The sequence below is a fragment of the Hemitrygon akajei genome, chromosome 5, assembly GCF_048418815.1.
Source record: "Hemitrygon akajei chromosome 5, sHemAka1.3, whole genome shotgun sequence".
Lineage (NCBI taxonomy): Eukaryota > Metazoa > Chordata > Chondrichthyes > Myliobatiformes > Dasyatidae > Hemitrygon > Hemitrygon akajei.
In genome coordinates, this window is record NC_133128.1 from 43,509,685 (window position 1) to 43,533,704 (window position 24,020).

At 43.8% G+C, this 24,020-nt stretch overlaps 2 protein-coding genes across 4 annotated transcripts in view; both read right to left on the reverse strand.

The window, feature by feature from the left end:
• Positions 1 to 7,054: 7,054 nt before the first annotated feature.
• ndufb4 (NADH:ubiquinone oxidoreductase subunit B4) lies at positions 7,055 to 10,287 on the reverse strand. Its single transcript, XM_073045374.1, has 3 exons — positions 10,028 to 10,287; positions 8,849 to 8,998; positions 7,055 to 7,212 (listed from the first exon to the last, which is right to left on the reverse strand). Exons 1-3 carry the CDS (start codon positions 10,202 to 10,204, stop codon positions 7,153 to 7,155), a joined length of 387 nt encoding a protein of 128 aa, XP_072901475.1. The 5' UTR covers positions 10,205 to 10,287; the 3' UTR covers positions 7,055 to 7,152.
• A 4,946-nt stretch (positions 10,288 to 15,233) lies between these two features.
• LOC140727700 (uncharacterized) overlaps positions 15,234 to 24,020 on the reverse strand; it is a 101,149-nt gene continuing 92,362 nt past the window's right edge. For all 3 annotated transcript variants that reach the window (XM_073045371.1, XM_073045370.1, XM_073045372.1), the window contains exons 19-20: positions 19,170 to 19,257; positions 15,234 to 18,904 (exon numbers count right to left, since the gene is read on the reverse strand). In XM_073045371.1, the coding sequence (XP_072901472.1) occupies positions 18,797 to 18,904; positions 19,170 to 19,257 (196 nt within the window). In that variant the 3' untranslated portion in view covers positions 15,234 to 18,796. The remainder of the gene's footprint in view (positions 18,905 to 19,169; positions 19,258 to 24,020) is intronic.

The window sequence follows — 24,020 nt, forward strand, 5'->3', positions numbered from 1 at the left end:
GAACTCAACATTTTGTTCCTGCGTTCACTGACATGATCTGATCCATAGATGCTGCACCATTTCCTTGGAAGGAAATCAAATACTGTAGCGGTGTGCTACACGCAGCGCTGCTATAACGACACAGAGTTGGTGAGCTGCAGTTGCAAAAAGAGATTTATTCAAACTTCGTGGCCTCGCTTTAAAGCCTTCCTGATCCCGCCCTCCCAGGGTGGGAATGCTGTAGGGGGCGCGTATTCACAGTCCCGTCCCGCGCACGGGCTTTTCCCCTTGCTGGTGAAGCAGGCTTGGCGCCCTCTTTGTGACCGGCCTCAATGCCGGCGCACGCTGCTTTGTGAGCCGGTTCGAGTGCGCTGGGAAGTGGGTCGCCACATACACCCCCCCCCCCCCCCCCCCAGAACTAGCGATACACCCCCTAATGTCCACAGTCTGGGTCGGACTCTGTTTGGGAGGTCTGCCTCTGCACTGCGGTGCCAGAATCTCGACCGGCTGCGCCAAGTCCACATCGGCCGGTTTGAGTCGGTCCACCGTGAAAACCTCCTCTTTCCCCCCGATGTCCAGTACGAATGTGGACCCGTTGTTTCTGATCACCGTAAATGGCTCCTCGTAGGGCCGCTGTAGCGGTGCCCGATGTCCGCCCTGTCGTACAAAAACGAACTTACAGTTTAGCAGGTCTTTGGGTACGCAGGTCGGGTTCTGCCCATGCTGCGAAGTGGGTATGGGGGCCAGGTTATTGAGCCTCTCGCGTAGTCTGCCCAGGACTGCTGCGGGTTCTTCCTCTTGCCCCCTTGGGGCTGGTATGAACTCTCCTGGGGTGCGCCGTACACCAACTCGGCCGACGAGGTGTGCAGATCTTCTTTGGGCACCATGCGGATTCCGAGCAGGACCCAGGGAAGCTCGTCCACCCAGTTAGGACCTTTGAGGCGGGCCATGAGAGCCGACTTCAGGTGACTGTGGAAACACTCCACCAGTCCGTTCAACTGTGGGTGGTAAGCAGTTGTGTGGTGCAGCTGTGTCCCCAAAAGGCTGGCCATAGCTGACCACAGGCTGGAGGTGAACTGGGCGCCTCTGTCAGAGGTAATGTGGGCCGGTACACCAAAGCGAGATACCCAGGTGGCAATCAGTGCCTGGCGCAAGATTCGGAAGTGGTGTCGGCGAGCGGGACTGCCTCTGGCCATCTTGTGAACCGGTCCACGATAGTCAGGAGGTGCCGCGCTCCTCGCGACACTGGCAGGGGGCCCACAATATCCACATGAATATGGTTGAAACGCCGGCGGGTGGGGTGGAACTGTTGCGGCAGAGCTTTGGTGTGCCGCTGCACCTTGGCTGTTTGGCAGTGCATGCATGTTCTGGCCCATTCACTGACCTGCTTGCGGAGTCCGTGCCAAACAAACCTGTTGGCTACCATCCGGACGGTTCTCCTGATGGAGGGGTGCGCTAAGTCGTGAATGGAGTTGAAAATGCGCCGCCGCCAGGCTGCCGGGACGACAGGGCGGGGTTGGCCGGTGGTGATGTCACAGAGTAGGGTCCTCTCACCTGGACCCTACAAGAAGGTCCTGGAGCTGCAAACCGGAGACTGCAGTCCTGTAACTAGGGATCTCCTTGTTTGCCTGCTGCGCCTCCGCCAGTCCTTCATAGTCTACCCTCTGGCACAGGGCTTGGATGTTAGGGCGTGAGAGTACGTCCGCCACGACATTGTCCTTTCCCAAGACATGCCGGACATCCGTCGTGTATTCAGAGATGTAGGCCAGATGTCGCTGCTGGCGGACGACCAGGGGTCGGATGCTTTCGTGAACGCAAAGGTAAGAGGTTTGTGGTCCGTGAAAGGCCTACCTTCTAAGAAGTACCTGAAATGTCGGATTGCCAGGTATAGCGCCAACAGTTCCTGGTCGAAAGCACTGTATTTGAGCTCGGGTGGTCGTAGGTGTTTGCTGAAAAACGCCAGGGGTTGCCAGCGACCCTCGATGAGTTGTGTGTTAGATGCGTCCACTGTGAGGGCGGTAGGGACGTACGTTCTGGGGTGCACTAGCATAGTGGCGTTTGCCAAGGCTTCTTTGGTTTTAATGAAAGCGGCGGCGGACTCCTCGTCCCAGGTAATGTCCTTGCCCTTACACGACATCAGGGCGAACAGGGGGCGCATGATTCGGGCAGCTGAACGGAGGAAGCGGTGGTAGAAATTCACCATACCCACGGATTCCTGAAGGCCTTTGATTGTGTTGGGTCGGGGGAAATGGCGGACCGCGTCTACCTTGGCGGGCAGAGGGGTTGCCCCGTCTTTAGTAATCCTGTGGCCCAGGAAGTCGATGGTGTCGAGCCCGAACTGGCATTTGGCCGGGTTGATTGTCAGGCTGTATTCACTCAGTCGGGCGTAGAGTTGATGGAGGTGGGACAGATGCTCCTGACGACTGCTGCTGGCTATGAGGATGTCGTCCAAATAGATGAAAGCGAAGTCCAGGTCGCGTCCCACCGCGTCCATTAACCGCTGAAACCTCTGTGTGGCATTCTTTAGGCCGAACGACATGCGGAGGAACTCGAAAAGGCCGAAAGGGATGATGAGTGCTGTTTTGGGGATGTCGTCCGGATGCATTGGGATTTGATGGTATCCCTGGATGAGGTCTACCTTGGAGAAGATCCATGCGCCGTGCAGGTTTGCTGCAAAGTCCTGAATGTGCGGCACAGGGTAGCGGTCCAGTGTGTAGCCTTGTTCAGCCTGCGGTAGTCGCCGTATGGTCTCCAGCCCCGTTGCTTTGGGCACCATGTGCAGGGGGGAGGCCCATGGGCTGTCGGACCGCCGTATGATCCCCAATTCCTCCATCCTCGTGAACTCCTCCTTCGCCAGTCGGAGCTCGTCCGGGGAAAGCCTTCGAGCACGGGCGTGGAGGGGTGGTCCTTGTGTCGGGATGTGGTGCTGTACGCCGTGTCTGGGCATGGCTGCCATGAACTGCAGTGCCAGAACCGATGGGAAATCCGCCAGGACTCTGGTGAAGTTGTTGTCGGACAGCGTGATGGAGTCTAGGTGTGGGGCCGGCAACTGGACTTCACCGAGGAAGAAAGTTTGAAAGGTCTCGGCGTGGACCTTCCTTGGCAGGTCGACCAGTAGGCTGTGAGCCCGCAAAAAATCCGCTCCCAGGAGCGGTTGGGCTACGTCGGCTAGTGTAAAGTCTGACATGAACCGGCTGGAGCCCAACTATAGCCGCACCGTACAGGTGCTGTAGGTCCTTACTGTGCTGCCGTTTGTGGCCCTCAGGGTGGGACCTGGTGCTCTGTTGCAGGTGTTGTAACTTGTCAGAGGTAAGATGCTGATCTCGGCTCCGGTGTCGACCAAAAAGCGGTGTCCCGACCGCTTGTCCCAGACATACAGGAGGCTATCCCGATGGCCAGCCGCCGTAGCCATCAGCGGCGGCTGCCCCTGGCGTTTCCTGGGAACTTGCAGGGCGGGCTTCTGCGCCCCACCGCTGGTGGTAGAAGCACCATTGTTCGTTGGGCTCCTCACCCCTGCCTCTGGGGTTAGCGGGCTCTGCGGCCGGGCCTGGTCTGGTTTGCTACTGGGAGCGTGGCCTGGTGATCTGTGCGACGGATGCCCCACTCTCCTTCTTGGCTTTCCACAGCACGTCCGCCCGGGCCGCCACCTTCCGGGGGGTCGCTGAAATCCTCGTCGGACAGCAGCAGGCGTATGTCCTCGGGCAGCTGCTCCAGGAATGCGTGCTCAAACATGAGGCAGGGCTTGTGACCTCCAGCCAGGGAGAGCATCTCGTTCATCAAAGCCGACGGTGGCCTGTCTCCCAACCCATCCAGGTGCAGTAAGTGGGCAGCTCGCTCGCGCCGTGAGAGTCCGTAAGTCCTTATGAGCAAGGCTTTGAATTCTGTGTATTTGCCGTCCGCTGGGGGCGATTGTATGAACTCCTCAACCTGGGTGGCTGTCTCCTGGTCGAGGGAGCTCACCATGTAGTAGTAACGTGTGGCATCTGAGGTTATCTGCCGAATGTGGAATTGGGCTTCTGCTTGCTGGAACCATAGGTGAGGTTGCAGCGTCCAGAAGCTTGGCAGTTTTAATGAAACTGCATGAACAGATGTGGCGTCATTCATCTTCGGCCCAAATATCGTTTGGGCCGTCGGGGTCACCAATTGTAGCGGTGTGCTACATGCAGCGCTGCAATAACGACACAGAGTCGGTGAGCTGCAGTTGCAAAAAGAGATTTATTCAAACTTCGCGGCCTCGCTTTAAAGCCTTCCTGTTCCCACCCTCCCCGGGCGGGAATACTGTAGGGGGCGCATATTCACAGTCCCGTCCCGCGCGCAGGCTTTTCCCCTTGCTGGTGAAGCAGGCTTGGCGCCCTTTTTGGGACCGGCTTCTACGCCGGCGTGCGCCACTTTGTGAGCCGGTTCGAGTGCGCTGGGAAGTGGGTCGCCACAATACCATCATTTTAATTTAAGGATGGATGAATAAACACTAGTGTGAATTATTAAAACCCCAAGGTAGATAGTATTTTGTATTATGTATTTTCTTTGCTGTTTCTGCAAAACATTTGAATAAACATTGAATATGGTGGCACGGTTGTGTAGTGGTTAGTATAACACTTCACAGTGCCAATGACCTGTGTTCAGTTCCCGCCGCTGTCTGTGTAAAGGGTTAAGACCATAAGACATAACAGCAGAATTAGGCCATTCAGCTCAACGAGTCTGCTCCGCCATTCTATCATGTCCTGGCTGATCACGGATCCCACTCAATCCTATACACCTGCCATCTCGCCCACATCCTTTGATGCATTGACTGATCAGGAAATGATCAACTTCCACCTTAAATATACCCACGGACTTGGCCTCCACCGCAGTCTGTGGCAGAGCATTTCACAAATGTCTGGCTAAAAATAAATCCTTATCTCTGTTCTAAAGGATCGCCCCTCAATTTTGGGGCCGTGTCTCTAGTTCTGGATACTCCCCACCGTATGAAACTTCCTCTCCACATCCACTCTATCTGGTCCTTTCAACATTCGATAGGTTTCAATGAGATCCCCCTGCATTCTTCTAAATTCCAGTGAGTACAGGCCCAAAGCTGTCAAACGCTCCTCATATGTTAACTACTTCATTCCCAGAATCATCCTCATGAACCTCCTCTGGACTCTCTCCACTGAAAACACATCCTTTCTGAGATATGGGGACCAAAATTGTTGACAATACTCCAAGTGCGGGCTGACTAATGTCTTATAAAGGCTCAATATTACCTCCTTACTTTTATATTCTATTCCTCTTGAAATAAATGCCTATATTGCATTTGCCTTCCTTACCACAGGCTCAACCTGTAAATTAACATTCTGGGAGTTCTGCACGAGGACTCTTAGGTCCCTCTGCACCTCTGATATTTGAACCTTCTCCCCACTTAGATAATAGTCCACACAAATGTTTCTTTTACCAAAATGCATCATCATACATTTCCCAACACTGTATTTCATCTGCCACATTTTTGCCCATTCTTCCAATTCGTCTTAAGTCCTCCCGTAATCATATTGCTTCCTCAGCACTGCTTACCCCTCCACCTATCTTTGTATCATCAGCAAACTTTGTCACAAAGCCATTATCCAAATCATTGAGAAGCAATGTGAAAAGTAGCACTCCCGATACTGACCCCGAGGAACACTAATAGTCACTGGCAGCCAACCAGAAAAGGCCCCCTTTATTCTCAATTGCTTCTCTCTACCTGTCAGCCACTCTGCTATCCATGCCATACCTTTCCTGTAATGCCATAGGATTTTATCTTGTCAAGCAGCCTCATTTGTGGCAACTTATCAAACGCCTTCTGAAAATCCAAGTAAATGACATCCACTGCCTCTTTGTCCACCCTATTTGTTACTTCCTCGAAGAACTCTAACAGATTTGTCAGGCAAGATTTCCTTTTTTAAAAAAACCATGCTTTGACTTATTTTATCATTAGTCTCCAAGTACCCTGAAACTTCATCCTTAATAATACTCCAACAACTTCCCAACCAATTAAATTAAGCTAATTAGACTATAATTTCTTTTCTTTTGCCTCCATTCCTCCTTAAAGAGTGGAGTGACATTCGCAATCTTCCAGTCCTCCAGGACCATGCCAGAATCAAGTGATTCTTGAAAGATCATGACCAATGCATCCGCCATCCCTTCAGCAACCTCTCTCAGGATTCTGGGATGTAGTCCATTTGGTCCAGGTGATTTATCCGCCTCACAACTTTTGAGTTTGCCTAGCACTTCTTCCTTTGTAATAGCAATGGCACTCACTCCTGCTCCCTGACACTCACGGACCTCTGGCACACTGCTAGCGTCTTCTACAATGAAGACAGATGCAAAGTACCCGTTAAATCCATCTGCCATTTCTTTGTCCCCCATTACTATCTCAGCAGCATCATTTTCCAGTGATCCAATATCAACTCTCGCCTTTCTTTTATTCTTTAAATAACTGAGAAAACTTTTGGTATCTTCCTTTTTATTATTGGCTAGTTTGCCATCACATTTCATCTTTGCCCTTTTTATAGCTTTTTTAGTTGCCTTTTGATGGATTTTAAAAGCTTCCCAATCACCCAACTTCCCACTCACTTTTGCTACTGTATTTGCCCTTTCATTGGCCTTTATGCAGTCCTCCCTGTGACCATGTTAATCGGTAACATGGGTGATACTGGGTGCAATGAGCTCGTGGGCCAGGAGGATCTGTTACCATGCTGTCTCCCTAAATAAACAATGAAACTTAAATAATGTGCCATAAAAGATAGGAGCAGAATTAGGCCATTCAGCCCATCAACCCTGCTCCACCATCCTATCATATATTATCCCCCTCAACCTATTCTCCTGCCTTCTCCCATAACCTTTGATAACCCTACTAATCAAGAACAATATCAACTTCCACTTTAAATATATCCAATGACTTGGCCTCCACAGCCACTCTGGCCATGAATTCCACAGATCCACCACCTTCTGGCTAAAGAAATTCCTCATCTCTGCAAATAAGTTGGAGAGATATTGAGAAATATTTTCTGTATTTTTAAATTTCATTTTATAACACTTATCCAAAACTCAAAGGAAACTGAAGTATAATTAGCAACATTTATTAAAGCAAAATGATTTTATGACTTCTGTATAATATACTGTACAATTACTTGTCACATCTGCAGACTTTGCTTCAAGAACTCATGATGATAAACTAAACGGCCGCTCCATTCCTTCACTAATAAGCTTTTCTTTACGATCCTTGAAAGAAAACAAATCAGCAACTTAGATGAAATGTATTACACCACACAGAATCTATAACATAGCAATCATATTTACCAATTTAACAATTGAGAGATTCAGCATGACACATCTAAGACTTTGACAAACTTTTATAAATGTGTAGTGGAGAGTATACTGACTCGCTGCATTACAGCCTGGTATGGAAACATCAACACCCTTGAATGGAAAATCCTACAAAAAGTGGATATGGCCCAGTCCATCATGGGTAAAGCCCTCCCAGTCATTGAGCACATCTACATGAAACGCTGTTAGGAAAGCAGCATCTATCATTAGGTACTCCCACCAACCAGGATATGCTCTCCTCTCACTGCTGCCTTCGGATTCACACCACCAAGTTCAGTCCTGAGGCTCTTGTTACTACCCCTCAACCATCAAGCTCTTGAACCAAAGAATATAACCCCATCATTGAAGTATTCCCACAACCAATGGACTCAATTTCAAGGACTCGTCTCATGTTTTCAGTATTTATTGCTTATTTATTTATTATTATTTCTTCTTTTTGCTTTTGCAGTTTGTTGTCTTCTGCACTCTGGTTGACCACCTTAGTTGGGTGGTCTTTCACTGATTCTGTTATGGTTATTATTCTTTAGATTTATTGAATATGCCCACAAGAAAACGAACCTCAGGGTTGTATATGGTGATACATATTTACTTTGATAATAAATTTACTTTGAACTTTATGTAACTAAACCATATGGACATGAGGATGAAATTGTGAAGTGTTTATCATCCAGACATCACTGCCTACAAGGTTTTTGGAAACAAGATAATCAGGGCTTTCCAAAAGAGAATGGATGGACACAAGGGAAAACCATTTACAAGAGCAGAGGAATGAGATGACTGACTTGCCCTTCGAGACAGCAGTGACCTCAAAGTTTGAAAACCCTCCCTCTGTGTCATGACAGAAAACCTCCCTTTGGGTACTTACATCCTTACATGCAAATTATCTTAATAAGATTTGCTATACTTTCAGAACATTGCTTCTGCGCCAACATCCCATCACATTGATCACAACATTCTGTACATATTCCAACAGTGATGCAAAAACAGCAGTGAAAGAACACCTCCCTCTAGTGCCAATTGTGCTTCTGAGAAATAGGCTTCCACTACTTTTGAGGTGACAGGATGCTTTGAAGCTGGAGTGACTGCCAATGACAGTCATGGGGGTGGAGGACATTTCCCCGTCCATATTCAAGAACCTTCACCTCTCCAATTGTAAACAATGAAGTATTCTGCACGTCAACATATAAAAGTTAATATTCTTGAACATATTCCTTAACAAGAGGTGTCACTTCCTTTTAGACCTAGATCAATCACAACGAGTCTATTTTTTCCAAATTTTACTGTGACTGTTATTGACTTTAGCCGCAACTGAGCCTTTCAAAACCACAAACTACTTCAAAACCCCAAAGTGGCAAACACTCCTTTTAGCATTCCAACAACATTTAAGACTTTATAACAAATATTGAGCCAATTTCATTAATAATACACATTATAGGTGGAAGTTCAACTATGATGCACTAATAGTGATACATATATCAATTATGAAAACTATGTTGAACCATGACGTATCACTTAATTCAATTATTCTTACCCGATCGGTTTTGAAGACGTAGTACCAGAAGAACAGAGGTACTACACCGCAGAAAAATCCTATTAGTGATGTCTTAGGACTTGGACGGAAGTTGGGATAGATATGGTTCAGAGTGCGAGCATATACCCAGCGAGTTATGGCTGGATCTTGCTGTAAAAGAAAAAGAAATGGCAACAATCTCATTTTCAGCAAAAACATGACAGAATTATTAGAGGAGTCTACCAATCCATTCTGGTTCCCTTACAGTTCAGTGACATTTCTCCGCTCTTTCCAAATGATCTAAGTAATTATTTTTCCATGCCTTTCTGAAATCCTTAATTGACTGTTTCCATCAATGCCCCCCCAATAAGAAAGGATCACAACCAATACATAATTGAGTTTTTGTTCCTCTATTTCCCCTGTATAGGTGGTGTGTGGATGACCTCAGTACCTCTTCTACATTCTTAGAAAGGGAGAAGAATAGCTCTCCTACAGTTCGTGATGACCTGTAACTTCAGTCTCCAAGTCGTTGTCAGAGGTCAAAAAGGTGAATCCATGAGAGGCTTCCAACCCAGACAGCTTAAAATTGAAAACCTGTGCAGACCAACTGACTGGTATATTCATCTTCAACCTTTTGCTTCTACAGTCTGCTTTTCCCACCTGCTTCAAAAAGGTCACCTGCAGTACTGGTGCCCAAGAAGAACAGTGAGCTGTCTGGTATCGTATGCATCCAGTGGATGAAGTGCTCTGAGAGGGTGGTTATGGCATGAATCCACTCCTAGCACGAATCCACTCCTGGCACAGACATGACCTGGATTCCTTTCAAACTGCAATAGCAGACACCATCTCACTGACTCTTCACTCTGTTCTGGAGCATCTGAACAACAGACTTCATGGAATAAAAGCATGGTATCCCTTCTAAACTTATCACCACGCTCCACGACCTGGTCCTCTGTACTTCCCTTTGCAACTAGCCTCAAATCCCACACCACCAGGCTCAGGAACAGCTACTCTCTTACACCCAGCCTGTCTGTGCATTTGACCGGTCACTTGGCTCAAGGACGTGATCTGGAGCAGCCTCGGGACATCACAGTGTGGAGCCGGAGCTCTCCTGCCCTGGGTCAGTCCCGTGGCCGGCGGCTGCGACAGGGGGACAGCTCGCTCGCTTCCACTGAAAGAACATCCTACGGGCCTACTCACCATCGGCTCCATCCGCGTCGGGTCGTTCAGCTGTCGCAGGTACTGCAGCTTGAGGCGGGAGCGAATCGCCAGCCGTTCCTGCTGAGCCCGCCGCTCCTCCAGACTCTGCTCCGTGTACTCCCTGGGGTCAAGGGTGTGGGGCCGGCTGGCGAGCGGCGCCTCCCGATACTGAGCCATTGCTGCAACTACACAAAAAAAAACTTTATTCACAACGGACAAACGTCCTCCAAACGCAACTTTATTGACACCATCAAAGGACACTCTGGCAATCCTGCTGCGCATGTGCCGTAGAGCCGTCTCCTCCCGCGCCCCGCAGCGCCATCCAGCGGCAGCGGACGGAACGAGGAAACCTGCGGGTGCTGGAACTCGGCAGGTCAGGCAGCACCTATGGACAGGAGTGAACAGTCGGCTTTTCGGGCCGAGACCCTTCAGTAGAACTCAAATAACAGGATAAGGTGGGCAAGCTCATACGCAGAAGTAAGGCAGTAAACATAGCTGAAATTGGTTTATTATAGTCACAGATATACAGCGGAAAAACTTGATTTCATACCGTTCATACAGATCAATTCATTTCAACAGTTGCATTGAATTCATATAAGGAAAAAAGCAATAACGGAACGCAAAATAAAGTGTAACAGATAAGAAAGGTGCAGTGTGGGCAGTGAATAAGGTGTAAAGTCAATAACAATAGGTCAGGAAACCTATTTTATCGTACTAAGGAACCGGGATTGAAGTTGCCCTTGAGCCTGGTGGTACATGCTTTCGGGCTTTTGTATTTTCTGTTCAATGGGAGGGGAGAGTGAGAAGATTATCATGACACCAGGCTGTCTTTCTCTTTCCTCTACTCCTAAGAGTATTTGGACTACGCCCTCTACCGTGGTGTCATCTGCAAATTTGTGGATGGAATTAGAGCAGGATCTGGCCATGCAGATGCCAGTGCAGAGTATAGAGTTGGAGGGACTGAGGATGTAACCTTGGGCCAGATGCTTCCTGTGGCACTCTCCTGCACTGATTGTGGATTCAGGTGCTTTGGAGGAGTGGTGATGTTCTGATTTCCTTTTGTACAAAACATGAATAAGAAAGTATTAAGTTCATCAGGAAGGGGCGTACTGTTGTCAGCAATATTTCCAAACTTTGGCTTGTAGCCCATTACAGCATGTAAGCTCTGCCACAACTGATGGCTAGTCTGGAACTCTATTTCGGACTGGTATTCTCTCTTGACATTTCTCATAGCTTTAGAGGTCATATCTCAATTCCTTATAAAGCTCAGACCCACAGTCCTTAACACACTTGCTGATAAAGTCTGTGACAGTGGTGACATATTCATCTAAGACGGCTGCTGAGATGACAAGTCAGCTGACTCAAAGCAATGACGTAGAAGTTAATCTATTTGTTCAGACCGGCACGATATGACTATTCATCCCGAATCATCACGTTTCAGCTTCTGTTTGCACGCAGACAGAAATAAGATTCCTCAAATTAAAATAGGGGGAAAATCAGAGCTAGAAAATGCTATTTAGCTTAACAAGCCGACATAAAAACATAACCAACACGAGTGAATCTGCAGATGCTGGAAATAAATAAAAACACAAAATGCTGGCAGAACTCTGCAGGCCAGACAGCATCTATGGGAGGAAGTAGTGACGACGTTTCGGGCCAAACCCCTTCATCAGGAGTCTGAGGAGTTCTGCCAGCATTTTGTGTTTTTATAAAAACATAACCCCTGTTTTTGGGTGACAAATGGAGGAAATGATTAATTTTCATTGCAATATTGAGCATCATCATCTTCATGGACTCATCATCTCGTTCTCCACATCTATTGCTTATTTATTTATTATTTCCTTCCCTTTTGTATTTGCACATTGGTTGTTTGTCCTGTTGGGTGCAGTCTTTCATTGATTCTATTGTGTTTCTTTTATTTACTGTGAATGCCGGCAAGAAAATGAATCTCAGGGTTGTATATGGTGACATTTATTTTGATAATCAGTTTACTTTGAACTATAAATGTTTATTAGCCTGTAAATGTGTACTGCATCGCCCCCTGGAGGGCTGTTTCCCATGTGCTGATTGTGCATGATCAATAAATGTGCACAACGTACATGATATGGATGAATAAAGAATTGAGACACAAAAATCCGAGTCTAGAGAACAGGACTCATCACTGTTGTAACCTTTTGCATGTCACAGGACTAAGTTTTTGCTACCACTCACTTTTGTCTTGACTGTCAATCTTCAATGCATCAATGCATCTTACCCCTCCATTCTACAATGAGAGACTTAAATTATTCCTTCCTGCTCTTTCTAGATTGGTATCAATTTCTAAGTAAAAGGTGTAAATAGCAGCACTCAAGAGGACTGCAAATTTTTTGCTAAATTTTAAAACATGCAATACAAGTCACCCACATCAACAGGACTAAAACAACCCAATTCTAATTGAATCCTGAAATAAATTAGGAATACAGGTAATGTTAAAAATAATGGGACATCTTAAGAAGATATTCCTCTCAAGACTTAAGATATACAATCTCCCACCTTCAATTTTAACAATCTACATATCTGGTACTTTTGTTTCATTACCCTTAAAATAAATCTGTGCAATAAATGTTGTTGCTGCAGAACTAATTTCACATCCTACTGTATGTGGCAGTGGTAATGGTGGTAATTCTGATTTGCCTTTTGGATGAGAACTGATTTCTGGGTCTTAAGGGGATCTAGATATCAAAGAACAGGCAGGAAATTGACGTAGTAGAAAAAAAAAATCAGCCACAGTCTTGGCAGAGCAAACTCAAAAGGGTCAAATTCCTGCTCTCATTTTTTATTCATAGAAACTGATGGTTATGTGGCTTAACCTAGCTGTCATCTCACACCCCTTCTCAGTCTTTCTCTTTAGATTGGCCATCTCACCTTTCCACTCTCACTCAACATATTGACAGTTCCTCTCCTCCCACAGGCGTTCCCTGACTTGCCGAGTCTCTTCAGCAGATAGTTTTTCATTTTAAAATAATACAGCGCAAACTTGCATTAATTTGCAATTTAGGGTATCAAAGGCGTGCAGCAAGTCTCCCTTTCAGAGCCGAGACAGGAATATAAGAAACAGGGCCTCTGACAAACAGAGGATGAAGTGCAGTTTAGGAAGGATCATTATGTTAGCAATAATGTGTGATGAGTGACATGGCAAGCACACCATCGCAAAGGACACAGAGCCAAGGAAAGGTACAGTTATCACCGGGCAATGAGATAATGCTGTTCTTTACTCTCCCCTCCCAAGGTAACACAGCTATGCCTGTCCATCACAACTTACAACAGGGTCATTGTCAACCTCTTACACCATATATGTCAAACTCAAGGCCCGCGGGCCAAATCCGGCCTGCGGTGGAATTATCTTTGGCCCGCGAGATAATATCTAATTACTATTAAAGCTGGCCCCAGTAATCGAAGCGCCTATGGCGTATGATATGGCTAATGCTGAGTTTATTCAGGTACCAGGTTTTCAGGGTTTTTAGTGTTTATTCGGCAGTCTTCTTCATAAGAAACGGAATTTGTAAAGTGAAACACTTTGTAGTTATAGCAGAGACTGAGACACATGAGAGCAGGCTGAAAAAACGGAGGCAACGAAAGCTGCGTTCGCACGCGTCCGACTGATCCGGCCCGCATGAAGCTGCATTTTGCTCAATCCGGCCCGTGACCTAAAATGAGTTTGACACCCCTGTAATCAGCATGCCTTACTAAACAGGGCGAGGTGAACTTCCACCAGCCTTGAAAATGACAACCTTGAAAATGTGCCATGAAGAATATATGCAGCAATATACTCACAAATTTTCCATTCTAAGTCACTCAAAGATTTCACCAGTCGTGGAACCTTTAACTTGTTTTCTTACTTCCCCCAGTTCTTGAAACATTAACCACGTTCAGCAGCAACACTAGAGTCATCTCCTTCATGATCATGCAGATCTGATGTTTGCCTGCAAAGTGGTCCTTTTTTTCCCCCCAAGGTCATGGAATATGTTGGAGGTAAAAATAAATTTGATAATAGCTCTGATGTCACCAGAAAGGAATGCAGTGTGAAGGGTGTTCCCCAGGAACCTGTAAGAGGTCAAATGCAATTATTTCCCTCCAAAGTACAGTATCAATGAGAATCAAAATCATTTTATATGAAGGCACTTCAAATATGAAAAAAAACAAATAATGGCAAATGTGAATAGGCACAATTCTTATGTTTATAATTTAATGAGACCTAGTCCCTTTTACCACTAGTTAAATCTATTAATGAATTCAAAGTGTGACCTTTTGTTATGATGATCAACTCCAGTGCAAAATAAATGCTATATATAAAAATCAGAAGCCAGTATTTTAAAATATACTATTGCAAAATCATGCACAATTCCCGTAGAAATTCACAGACTACCTACTAGTGAGCCATTGGTTGGAAGTTGGCAAATATTTCAAAGGGGCAGTGTACAATTCAAATCAAATTAGCTGGCATATTTAATGTATCAGAATCAGGTTTATTATCGCCAGCATGTGTCATGAAATGTGTTAACTTAGCAGCAGTTCATTGCAATAAATAATATAGAAGAAAAAATAAAAATAAAATAAGTAAATCAATTGCAGTATACGTATATTGAATAGATTAAAAATCGTGCAAAAAAAAAAAAACAGAAGTAGTGAGGTAGTGTCCAAAGCTTCAATGCCCATTTAGGAATCAGATGACAGAAGGGAAGAAGCTGTTCCTGAATCACTGAGTGTGTGTCTTCAGGCTTCTGTATCTCCTACCTGATAGTAACAGTGAGAAAAGGGCACACCCTGGGTGCTGGAGGTCCTTAATAATGGACGCTGCCTTTCTGAGACACCGCTCCTTAAAGATGTCCTGGGTACTTTGTAGGCTAGTACCCAAGATGGAGCCAACTATATTTACAACCCTCTGCAGCTTATTTCAGTACAATGGAGAGCTGCAAGATGCTCTTAGTAAAAAAAAATGTTTTTGTAGGTGAACTCTTCCTCAATAAAGGATCAAATTTTTAACTCAAAGAACAAAAAACCTATTTTGATACACGGTGGGAGACTTCCAGGCTTGGGGGTGGGCAGAAGCAGTTCAAGAGAGTTGCGACCAGTTTGGACTCAATGTGAAGAGACTGGCCTCAATTCTCCATTTCATAGTCAGGGGCAAAATACACTGCACTACATTCAAGGAATATACTCAAGAGAATTCATTAAATCATATGTTTTTTATTCTCAAACAAATTCCAGCATGGGAATGCTAAAACATTTTAAAAATCTCTACAATTTGACAAGGCAAGAGATAAAATCTTAATAATCTGATAGTAAATTTTTTTTAAATTTAAATGAACATATTTCACAGTCACCAGTGCTAAATTATATTCAGTATTAACATTCCATTTTAAGTAAATCACAATATGAAGTAGTAGATAGAATACATCAAACATTACAGGTACAATATAGGATATTTTAATTCAAATCATTTAATATCAGCCTACATTCTTAAGTAATATTCACTTGTACTTTCAACATCAATGCATGAATGGAATGACTTGTTATATACACCTGTCAGTCTTCCTTTATTCAACAGCAGTAAAAATGAATAAAACAGAAAATGCAGGAAACACTCATCATCTGAAGAAGGAGAAGCAATTAATGCTTTAGATCCAACACCCTTTATCAGAACTAAGAGATGCGCTAGTTTGTGTGGGTAGCTGAAGAGTCGATGTGTCTGTGTGTCACAAAGGTAAAATAATGAGGCTGTTAAGGTCTGTGCAATGGGTTGCTAGTGTTCAGAAGTATGGTCTACTGATATACGCTGTACAAAGGGGGGGGGGGGGCAAAAAAAGGTCCAAACAAAAAAAATGAACAGTCATGATTGAAAGAAGAAAAAAAAGCATGTGTTATCTAAAATTTGGAAGATTGGACACAGAGTCCTTCAGGCTGCAGTGCGCCTAGATGAAAGATGAGATGTGTTCCTTAAGCTTGGGCAGGGGTCTAATAAACCCTGGAAGCTGCAAAACGCCTGCCATCAGTTCTAGAAACAATACCACATATTTTGTCAGGGGCTCTATATCAAATTCTCTAAACTTAGATAACTCACTCTTCTTCTGCTTTCTCTTTCCCCTTATTCTTTGATTTGTACAGTCGGCCCTCCTTATCCGCGGGTTCCGCATGCGCGGATTCAACCAACCGCGGAGTGGGAAAACCCAGAAGTTCTCTCTCCAGCACTCGTTGTTTGAGCATTGTTTACCTCGCATCTCATGTACAGACTTCTTTTTCTTATCATTATTCCCTAAACAATACAGTATAACAACTATTTACATAGCATTTACATTCTATTAGGTATTATAAGTAATCTAGAGATGATTTAAAGTATACGGGAAGATGTGCATAGGTTATATGTAAATACTATGCCATTTTATATAAGGGACGTGAGCATCCGCGTTTTTTGGTATCTGCGGGGGACCCCGAAACCAATCCCCTGCGGATGAGGGCCAAATGTATATTCTGGCCTGCAGGCACATCAGACATAGACTTTGCAATAGAAGCAATGCATCACACAAGACAAGAGGATCTTAACTCCATTAACTTTAATACTTGAATTGAATTTTCTTTGGTACCTGGATGTATTTGGGTTTCTTTTCCTCCGAGCTGCTGAAAGTTCTAAGATCTGAAACAATTTCTCTTTCCACAAATACTGCTTCAGCTGCTGTGTATTTACAGCATCTTCTGTTTTTATTTCAGATTTTCTGAGTCTGCCATTTTTTTGGGATTTTCGGTAGAAAGGTGAACTGTCTAGGTTGAGAAAGTTAAAGGTGGGTGGTTGAACCTATATTATCTTCCAGCCTTGCCAAAACAGAAAGAACTGCCCTTAGGAATATTGTACGATAAAATTAAAAAATTGTTTAAAAATGTAAATTTTATCTGAACTCAAAACAACTTAAAGTAAGAGTACATCCATCATCAGAATCTGAAAATCTTGATGTGCAAGTACTTCACATCTTTAGGTCTTTCATTTAGGAAATAATAAATAGTACCAGTGGCCACAAAAAATTCTAATTTCCTGATTTAATGCCTGTGGTGTTTAATAACTAACAGTAAACAATAAGAGGCAATACTGGGGCCAAAAGTTCAGGAAAATTGAGTTTCAAAGTTAGAATTGGGTTCCCAATATCAAGAGTTTTTGTCTATTTGAACACTGCGCTTGCCACACACTCCACAAACATTTGTTATACATACATAAACATAACACATTTTCTCAATAACTAAACAGATTTTCTCAGTAGGAAGGGGCAGAGAAGATTCACAAGGATGTCGCTGGGACTGATGGGCTGAGTGACAATACGCTGAAGTCCCACATAATCCGGTTCAGGAGTAGCTACCTTCCTATAACCATCAGATTCTTGAACCCATCCTCACAAACCCAATCCTACTCAAGTGTTGGAACACCACAGGCTATCTATTGCACTACAACAGACTGGTCTCTGATAGTGTTTTTCTAGCACTAATACCCAGGTTTAGCACAATCTTCACTGTCTTGTATAATTTATAGTGCTGGCTGTAACTATGTGCCTGAAAAACTTGCTTGCTGCATCATTGTTATACCTAGACATCACAGTATTTGTGCTGTTAACAATAGACTTAACTGGGCTACTTTCCCTGCTGAAAGGAACCAAGCAGTTGAAAAAGTTATCGGTAACATAGAAAAGATGGTAGTAACAATCTTTGTTCTCAGGTCAGGAAATCTGAAGCTAGAGAGGGCATCAATTTAGGTTGGCAGGGGAAAGATCTCTCAAGGTTCACCAGAATGATCCAGGGAATAAAAGTGTTAAAATCTGACTATGACTCTGAGCTGTACTTGCCAGAGTTTATTAGGATAATTGGGGGGGGGGGGGGGGGCATGAAGGAAATCTTACTGAAACCTACCAAATATTGAGAGGCCTAGATAGAGTGGACGTGGAGAGGATGTTTTCAGACGTGGGAGAGTCTAGGCCCAAAAGGCACAGCTCAGACTGGAGGGATGTCCCTTTAGAACACAGAGATAAACAGAAATTTCTTTAACCAGAGGGTGGTGAATCTGTGGAATTCATTGCCACAAGTCACTGGGTATATTTAAAGGAGAAGTTGCTAAGATCTTGATTAGTAAGGGTATCAAAAGTTCTAGGGAGCAGACAGAACAATGAGATCGAGGGTAAAAATAAATTAGCCATGATTGAATGACAGAGCAGACATGATGGGCCGAATGGCCTAATTCTGCTCCCATGTCTTACGGTCTCATTTAAAGGGGACCTGAGAGGTGTGTTTTTCACATAGAGGGTGGTGGATATATGTTACTGGAAGAAGTGGTAGAGATGGGCACAATTACAACCTTCCAAAGGCATCTGGGCAAGAAAGATTTAAGAGGGATATGGGCCAAGCATGGAGAAATGGAACTAATTCTGGTCGGCTCCTCCATCAACATGGACAGAGGGGCCAAAGCAACTGTTTCCATGCTGTATGACTCTGACAAGAGGTAATCGGCAAAATCAATGGTTTATCAGCTATGCTTCAGCTAACTCATCTGTATTCTTGCACTGATGCTCTTATGCAATCCAACAAGTGTATTGGGACAAATAAACTGGAGACACAACAGTGGGTAATGATGTGAGAGCATAAATAGATAGGCTTTAAATAAACAGTATATGGCTTGATTGATTTTTTAAAAAAGAGTACATAAGGAGAATTGGCTCCAAACTGCAAAACAAAGACCATCTTGTATTTCATGCTTTGTTACAGAAGATCGTAGTAAATCTGAGGTTTCTTAGTTTCAGCACGGAACTGTTCCACCTTCAATCCAATCCGGAAAAGAATTGCTTCGTCCCACCATTTACTCATAATCTGAGAGGGAGGATTAGAATTATTATTGTAACCGCACATGATACTTTTTTTTTTATTACAAGACAGACCAAGAGATTGAAGTATGACATTGCAATGACAGTTCAGCTTTAGTCCCATCGTTTAGTGCAAGACAACTGGAAATACAGCTGGTGAGCTGGGCATTAAGACAGCGGTAAAAAGTGTACAACATGTCGTATAAAATACCATCTTCCCATTGAGTCAATTCATACAATGAAAAACAAATATCCAAGAGAAGTGATACTACCTGAAGACTAATGGGTAGACCAGAGGAGCTGTACCCAACAGGAACCACGAGAGAGGGAATTCCCGTGAGATTTGCAAGCTGCATGAATCTGAAATGAAGAAAAGGAACCTGCCTTTTAGATGTAAGATTTATCATTTCATAATGTCAACTTAATAATAAATTTCATTTGTCATTTTATTCATAGTTTTCACCATATACGCAATTACTCCACGCAATAACAATTAAGAGCGGTGTATAGATCAGTCATCTGTAGATGATAGATAATGTAGATTTCCAACTGCACTGTACAAAGTTTAACTGAAATTATGATGTACTGTCCGAGGATGTGTAAAAATGTTAAATAAATTATCCAAGTTTTTAAGACTAGGAGGCAAAGAACTTAAAATTTTTGGTATAATATAGGAAGAAAAATACTAATTTTTAACATTTAGATACAGCCACAAGCTGTCTCTTTCCTTTCATTATCCCTTTTAATATTGCAATGCAAAGGAGATAAACAGTAAAGGTATATATGACAGTGGCATTTAACAGACTGTTAAATAAACACATGAATATGCAGTGAATGGCCAGATGGCAGAAGCAGAAGAAATTTAGTTTAATTCAACATCATGTTCAGTGTAGATATCATGAGGCAAACAGTTTATTCCCATCCTGTGCTGTTCTATGTTCTCTGTAATATGCCATACTGCCTCTTCAGTAAAATCACTGCTGACCCTATGGCTCATGCCTACACAGCCAACCAATGCCCATATCCTCTGACTCATTCAGTGTCTAAAAATCTCATCTACCGAGCATCCTTGTCTCTCTGGATGTAGAGCAAACAATTCACAAAACATGCAATTTAAAATGTTCCTCATCAGTATAAAATGGCTATCTCCCTGTGGGAGAATGCTTCCCCCCAAACCTCCCCATATTTTACTTTTTGGTACTTCATTCCCTGTTCCCCCCCAACCCCGCACACTCCACTCTGCATACGATAGGCAGAAAAAAAAAATCAACTCTTGGCTTCTACCACATCAGCCTTTCTCAGAATTGTCTACTATACGTCACAAAAGAAATTACCTCTCAGTTTTTAAACTCCAATGAGTGTCGGCTAGTCTTGCTCATTCTCTCTTCACAGGAGAACCAATCTAAACAATGCACAACTGGGAAGGTTCAAACACCAACCAAAACTGCAAACATCCTTCAGATCAACTAAACTCAGTCAAATCATATATATATATATATATATATATAAAAAATTATATTTATTTATTCAAATTCTTTCCACTAAAATAACCTCAAATGTTCCTTCACTTTATACTCAAACTGGTACCTGCTTACCCCCTCATTTAAATTGTCAATTTCCTTTTGCTATTTGAGTCTTCTGTACAGCTTCATGCCATCAGAAAACTTGAATGGATTGCATCTGTACTTTCATCCTTGTCGTTAATATAAATTGTTAATGGCTGATGCCCCAGTACAGATCCACGTGTAGCTCACAGTAACAGGCTGCAACCTGAAAATGACCTCTTTTTTACTACTCCCTGTATCCAGTTCTCCAGCCATGCTAATATATTACCCTCAATCTTTAGTGTGGTATCTTATCAAAGCCTTTCAAAAATCCAGACTACCTACATCTAATGGTCCTTCCTTACAAGATATTGCAGAATTAGGCAATTTCATCATGGCTGATCCATTTTACCTCTCAGCCTCAATCTCCTGCCTTCTCCCCGTATCCCTTCATGCCCTGACCAATCAAGAATCTGTCAACCTCTGCCTTAAATATACATTAAAACTTGGCCTCCACAGCTGCCTGTGGCAAAGAATTCCACAGATTCATCACACTCTGGCTGAAGAAATTCCTCCTCATCTCCATTCTAAAAGGACACCCCTCTATTGAGGATGTGTCCTCCAGTTTTAGACTCTCCCACCATAAGAAACATCCTGTCTATATCCATTCTATCAAAGGCTTTCACCATTCATTAGATTTCAATGAGGTCACCTCCCCATTCTTCTAGGTTCCAGTGAATACAGGCCCAGAGCCATCAAATACTCTCCATATGACGAAGTGCTCAATCTTGGAATCATTTTTACCAACTCCTTTGAATCCTTTCCAGTTTCAGCACATCCTTTCTAAGATAAGAGGCACAAAACTGCTCAGAATACTCCAAGTGAGGCCTCATGAGTGCTCTATAATGTCTCAATATATATCCTCGCTTTTATATTCTAGTTCTCCTGAAATTAATGCCAACGTTGCATTTGTCTTCCTCACCACAGACTCAGCCTGTAAATTAACCTCTAGGGAATCCTGCACAAGAACTCCCAAATCCCTTTGTGCCTCAACTTTTTTGTATTTTCTCTCATTTAGAAAACAGTCAATCCTTTCATTTCTTTAATCAAAGTGCATGACCATACACTTCCTGACTGTGTTCCATCTGCCACTTTTATCCATTCTCCTAATCTGTCCATTTTCTTCTGTAGCTTCCCTATTTACTCAGAACTACCTGCCCCTCTACCCATCTTCAGATTGTCTGCAAACTTTTCAACAAAGCCATCAATTCCATCAACCAAATCATTGACACGTAACCTAAAAAGAATCTGTCCCAACACACCTGCAGTAACCAGAAAAGGCTCCCTTTATTCCTAGTTGTTATCTCCTGCCAATCAGCCACTTCTTTATCCATGCAAGAATCTTTCCTGTAATACCATGGGCTCATAGCTTGTTAAGCAGCCTCATGTGTGGCACCTTGTCAAAGGCCTTCTGAAAATCCAAGTACACAACATCAAGCAAGTCTCCTTTGTCTATCCTGCTTGTTATTTCTTCAAATATTTCTAGCAGATTTGTCAGGCAAGGTTGTCCCTTGAGGAAACCATTACTGACTACAGCCTGTTTTATCATGTCTCCAAGCACCCCGAAACCATATCCTTAACAAATCAATACCAACATCTTCCCAAACAGAGGTCAGTCTAACTGGCCTATAGTTTACCTTTTCCAGCCTCTCTCCCTTCTTGAAGAGAGGAGTGACATTTGCAGTTTTCCAGTCTTCCAGAACCATTCCAGAGTTTAGTGATTCTTGAAAGATCATCACTAATGTTTCCACAATCTCTTCAGCCACCTCTGTCAGAACCCTGGTGTGTGCACCATCTGGTCCAGATGACTTGTATACCTTAAGACCTTTCAGTTTTCCAAGAACCTTCTCTCTGGTTACGGCAACTTCACACACTTCTCAACCTCTGACACCTGGAACTTACATCATACTGCGAGTGCCTTCCACAGTGAAGACTGATGAAAAATACTTAATCAGTTCATCTGCCATTTTTGTTGTGCCCCCACCCCATTACGACCTCTCCAGCATCATTTTTTTTTTTAAAGCAGTCTGATATCCAGTCTCGCTTCTCTTTTACACTTTGTGTATGTGAAGAAACTTATGGCATCCTCTTTAATATTATTGGCTAGCTTACTTTCGTATTCCATCTTTACCTTCTTAATGACCTTTTTTAGTTGCCTTCTGTTGTTTTTTTGAAAAGCTTCCCAATCCTCTAACTTCCCAATAATTTTTGCTCTGTGACACATCCTATCTTTCACATTTATGTTGGCTTTGACTTCCCCTGTTAGTCATGAGTGTGTCATCTTGCCTTTAGAACACTTCTTCCTCTTTGGGATGTATATATCCTGTGCCTTCCATATTGCTTCCAGAAATTCCAGTCGTTGCTGCTCTGCCGTCATCCCTGCCAGTGTTCTTTTCCAATCAATTCTGGCCAGCTCCTCTCTCATCCCTCTATAATTCCATTTACTCCACTGTAATACTGATACATCTGACTTTAGCTTCTCCCTCTCAAATTTCAGGGTGAATTTGAATGTATTATGATCATTGCCCCCAAGGATTCTTTTACCCTATGCACTCTAATCAACTCCGATTCATTGCACAGCACCCAACCCAGAATAGCTGATCCCCTAGAGGGCTCAACCACAAGCTAATCTAAAAAACATCTCACAACACTCTAAAAACTCCCCCTCCTGGAATCCCACACCAACTTGATTTTCCCAATCCACCTGCATATTGACGTCCCCCACAACTACTGTCACATTGCCCTTTTGCCATGCTGTTTCGATCTCCCATTGTAACTTGTAGACCACATCCATACTACTGATTGGCTGACTGTATACTACTCCCATCAGGGTCTTTTTACCCTTTCAGTTCCTTAGCTCTATCCACAATGATTCAACACCTTCCAACCCTATGGCACTTTCTTCCTAATGATTTAATTTCATTTTTTTTTTTAACCAACAGAGCTATGCCACCCCCTCTGCCTTCCTGCCTGTCCTTTTGATACAATGTGTATCCCTGGACATTAAGCTCCCAGCTAGAATCTTCTTTTAACCATGATTTAGAGATGCCTACAACATCATTCTTGTCAACCTGTAACTGTGCTACACGTTCATCCATCTTATTTGTATACTGCATGCCTTCAAATATAACACCTTTAGTCCTATATTTACCTTTTTCCGATTTTGTCAGCCTTTTTATGTTGCAACTCACCCTGGTGACTTCAATTTTGCCCTATCATCAGCCTCTCCTTGCTAGGAGTCTCACTGCACAGTGCCTCTGTTTGTCAAACAGTTACCTCATCCTCTGCACTATCACTCCCATTCTCATCCCCTTGCCAAATTAGTTTAAACCCACCTAAACATCTCTGTCCAACATGCCTGCAAGACATTGTACCCCCTTGGGTTCAGGTGTAACCCATCCCTTTTGTACAGGTCATACCCTCCCCAGAAGTGAACCCAATGATCCACAAACCTGAACCCCTGCCCTGTGCACCAGCTCCTCAGCCACGCATACACCCGACAAATCACCCTATTCTTAC

What these genes read in the sequence shown, in the direction of transcription:
- ndufb4 (XM_073045374.1), bottom strand. Translation starts at nt 10,204, where the DNA reads ATGGCTCAGTATCGGGAGGCGCCGCTCGCCAGCCGGCCCCACACCCTT. An exon ending in CGACGCGGATGGAGCCGATG is followed by an intron (nt 8,999 to 10,027) that starts GTGAGTAGGCCC and finishes TTTCTTTTACAG; the next exon opens with CAAGATCCAGCCATAACTCG. An exon ending in ACGTCTTCAAAACCGATCGG is followed by an intron (nt 7,213 to 8,848) that starts GTAAGAATAATT and finishes TTTTCTTTCAAG; the next exon opens with GATCGTAAAGAAAAGCTTAT.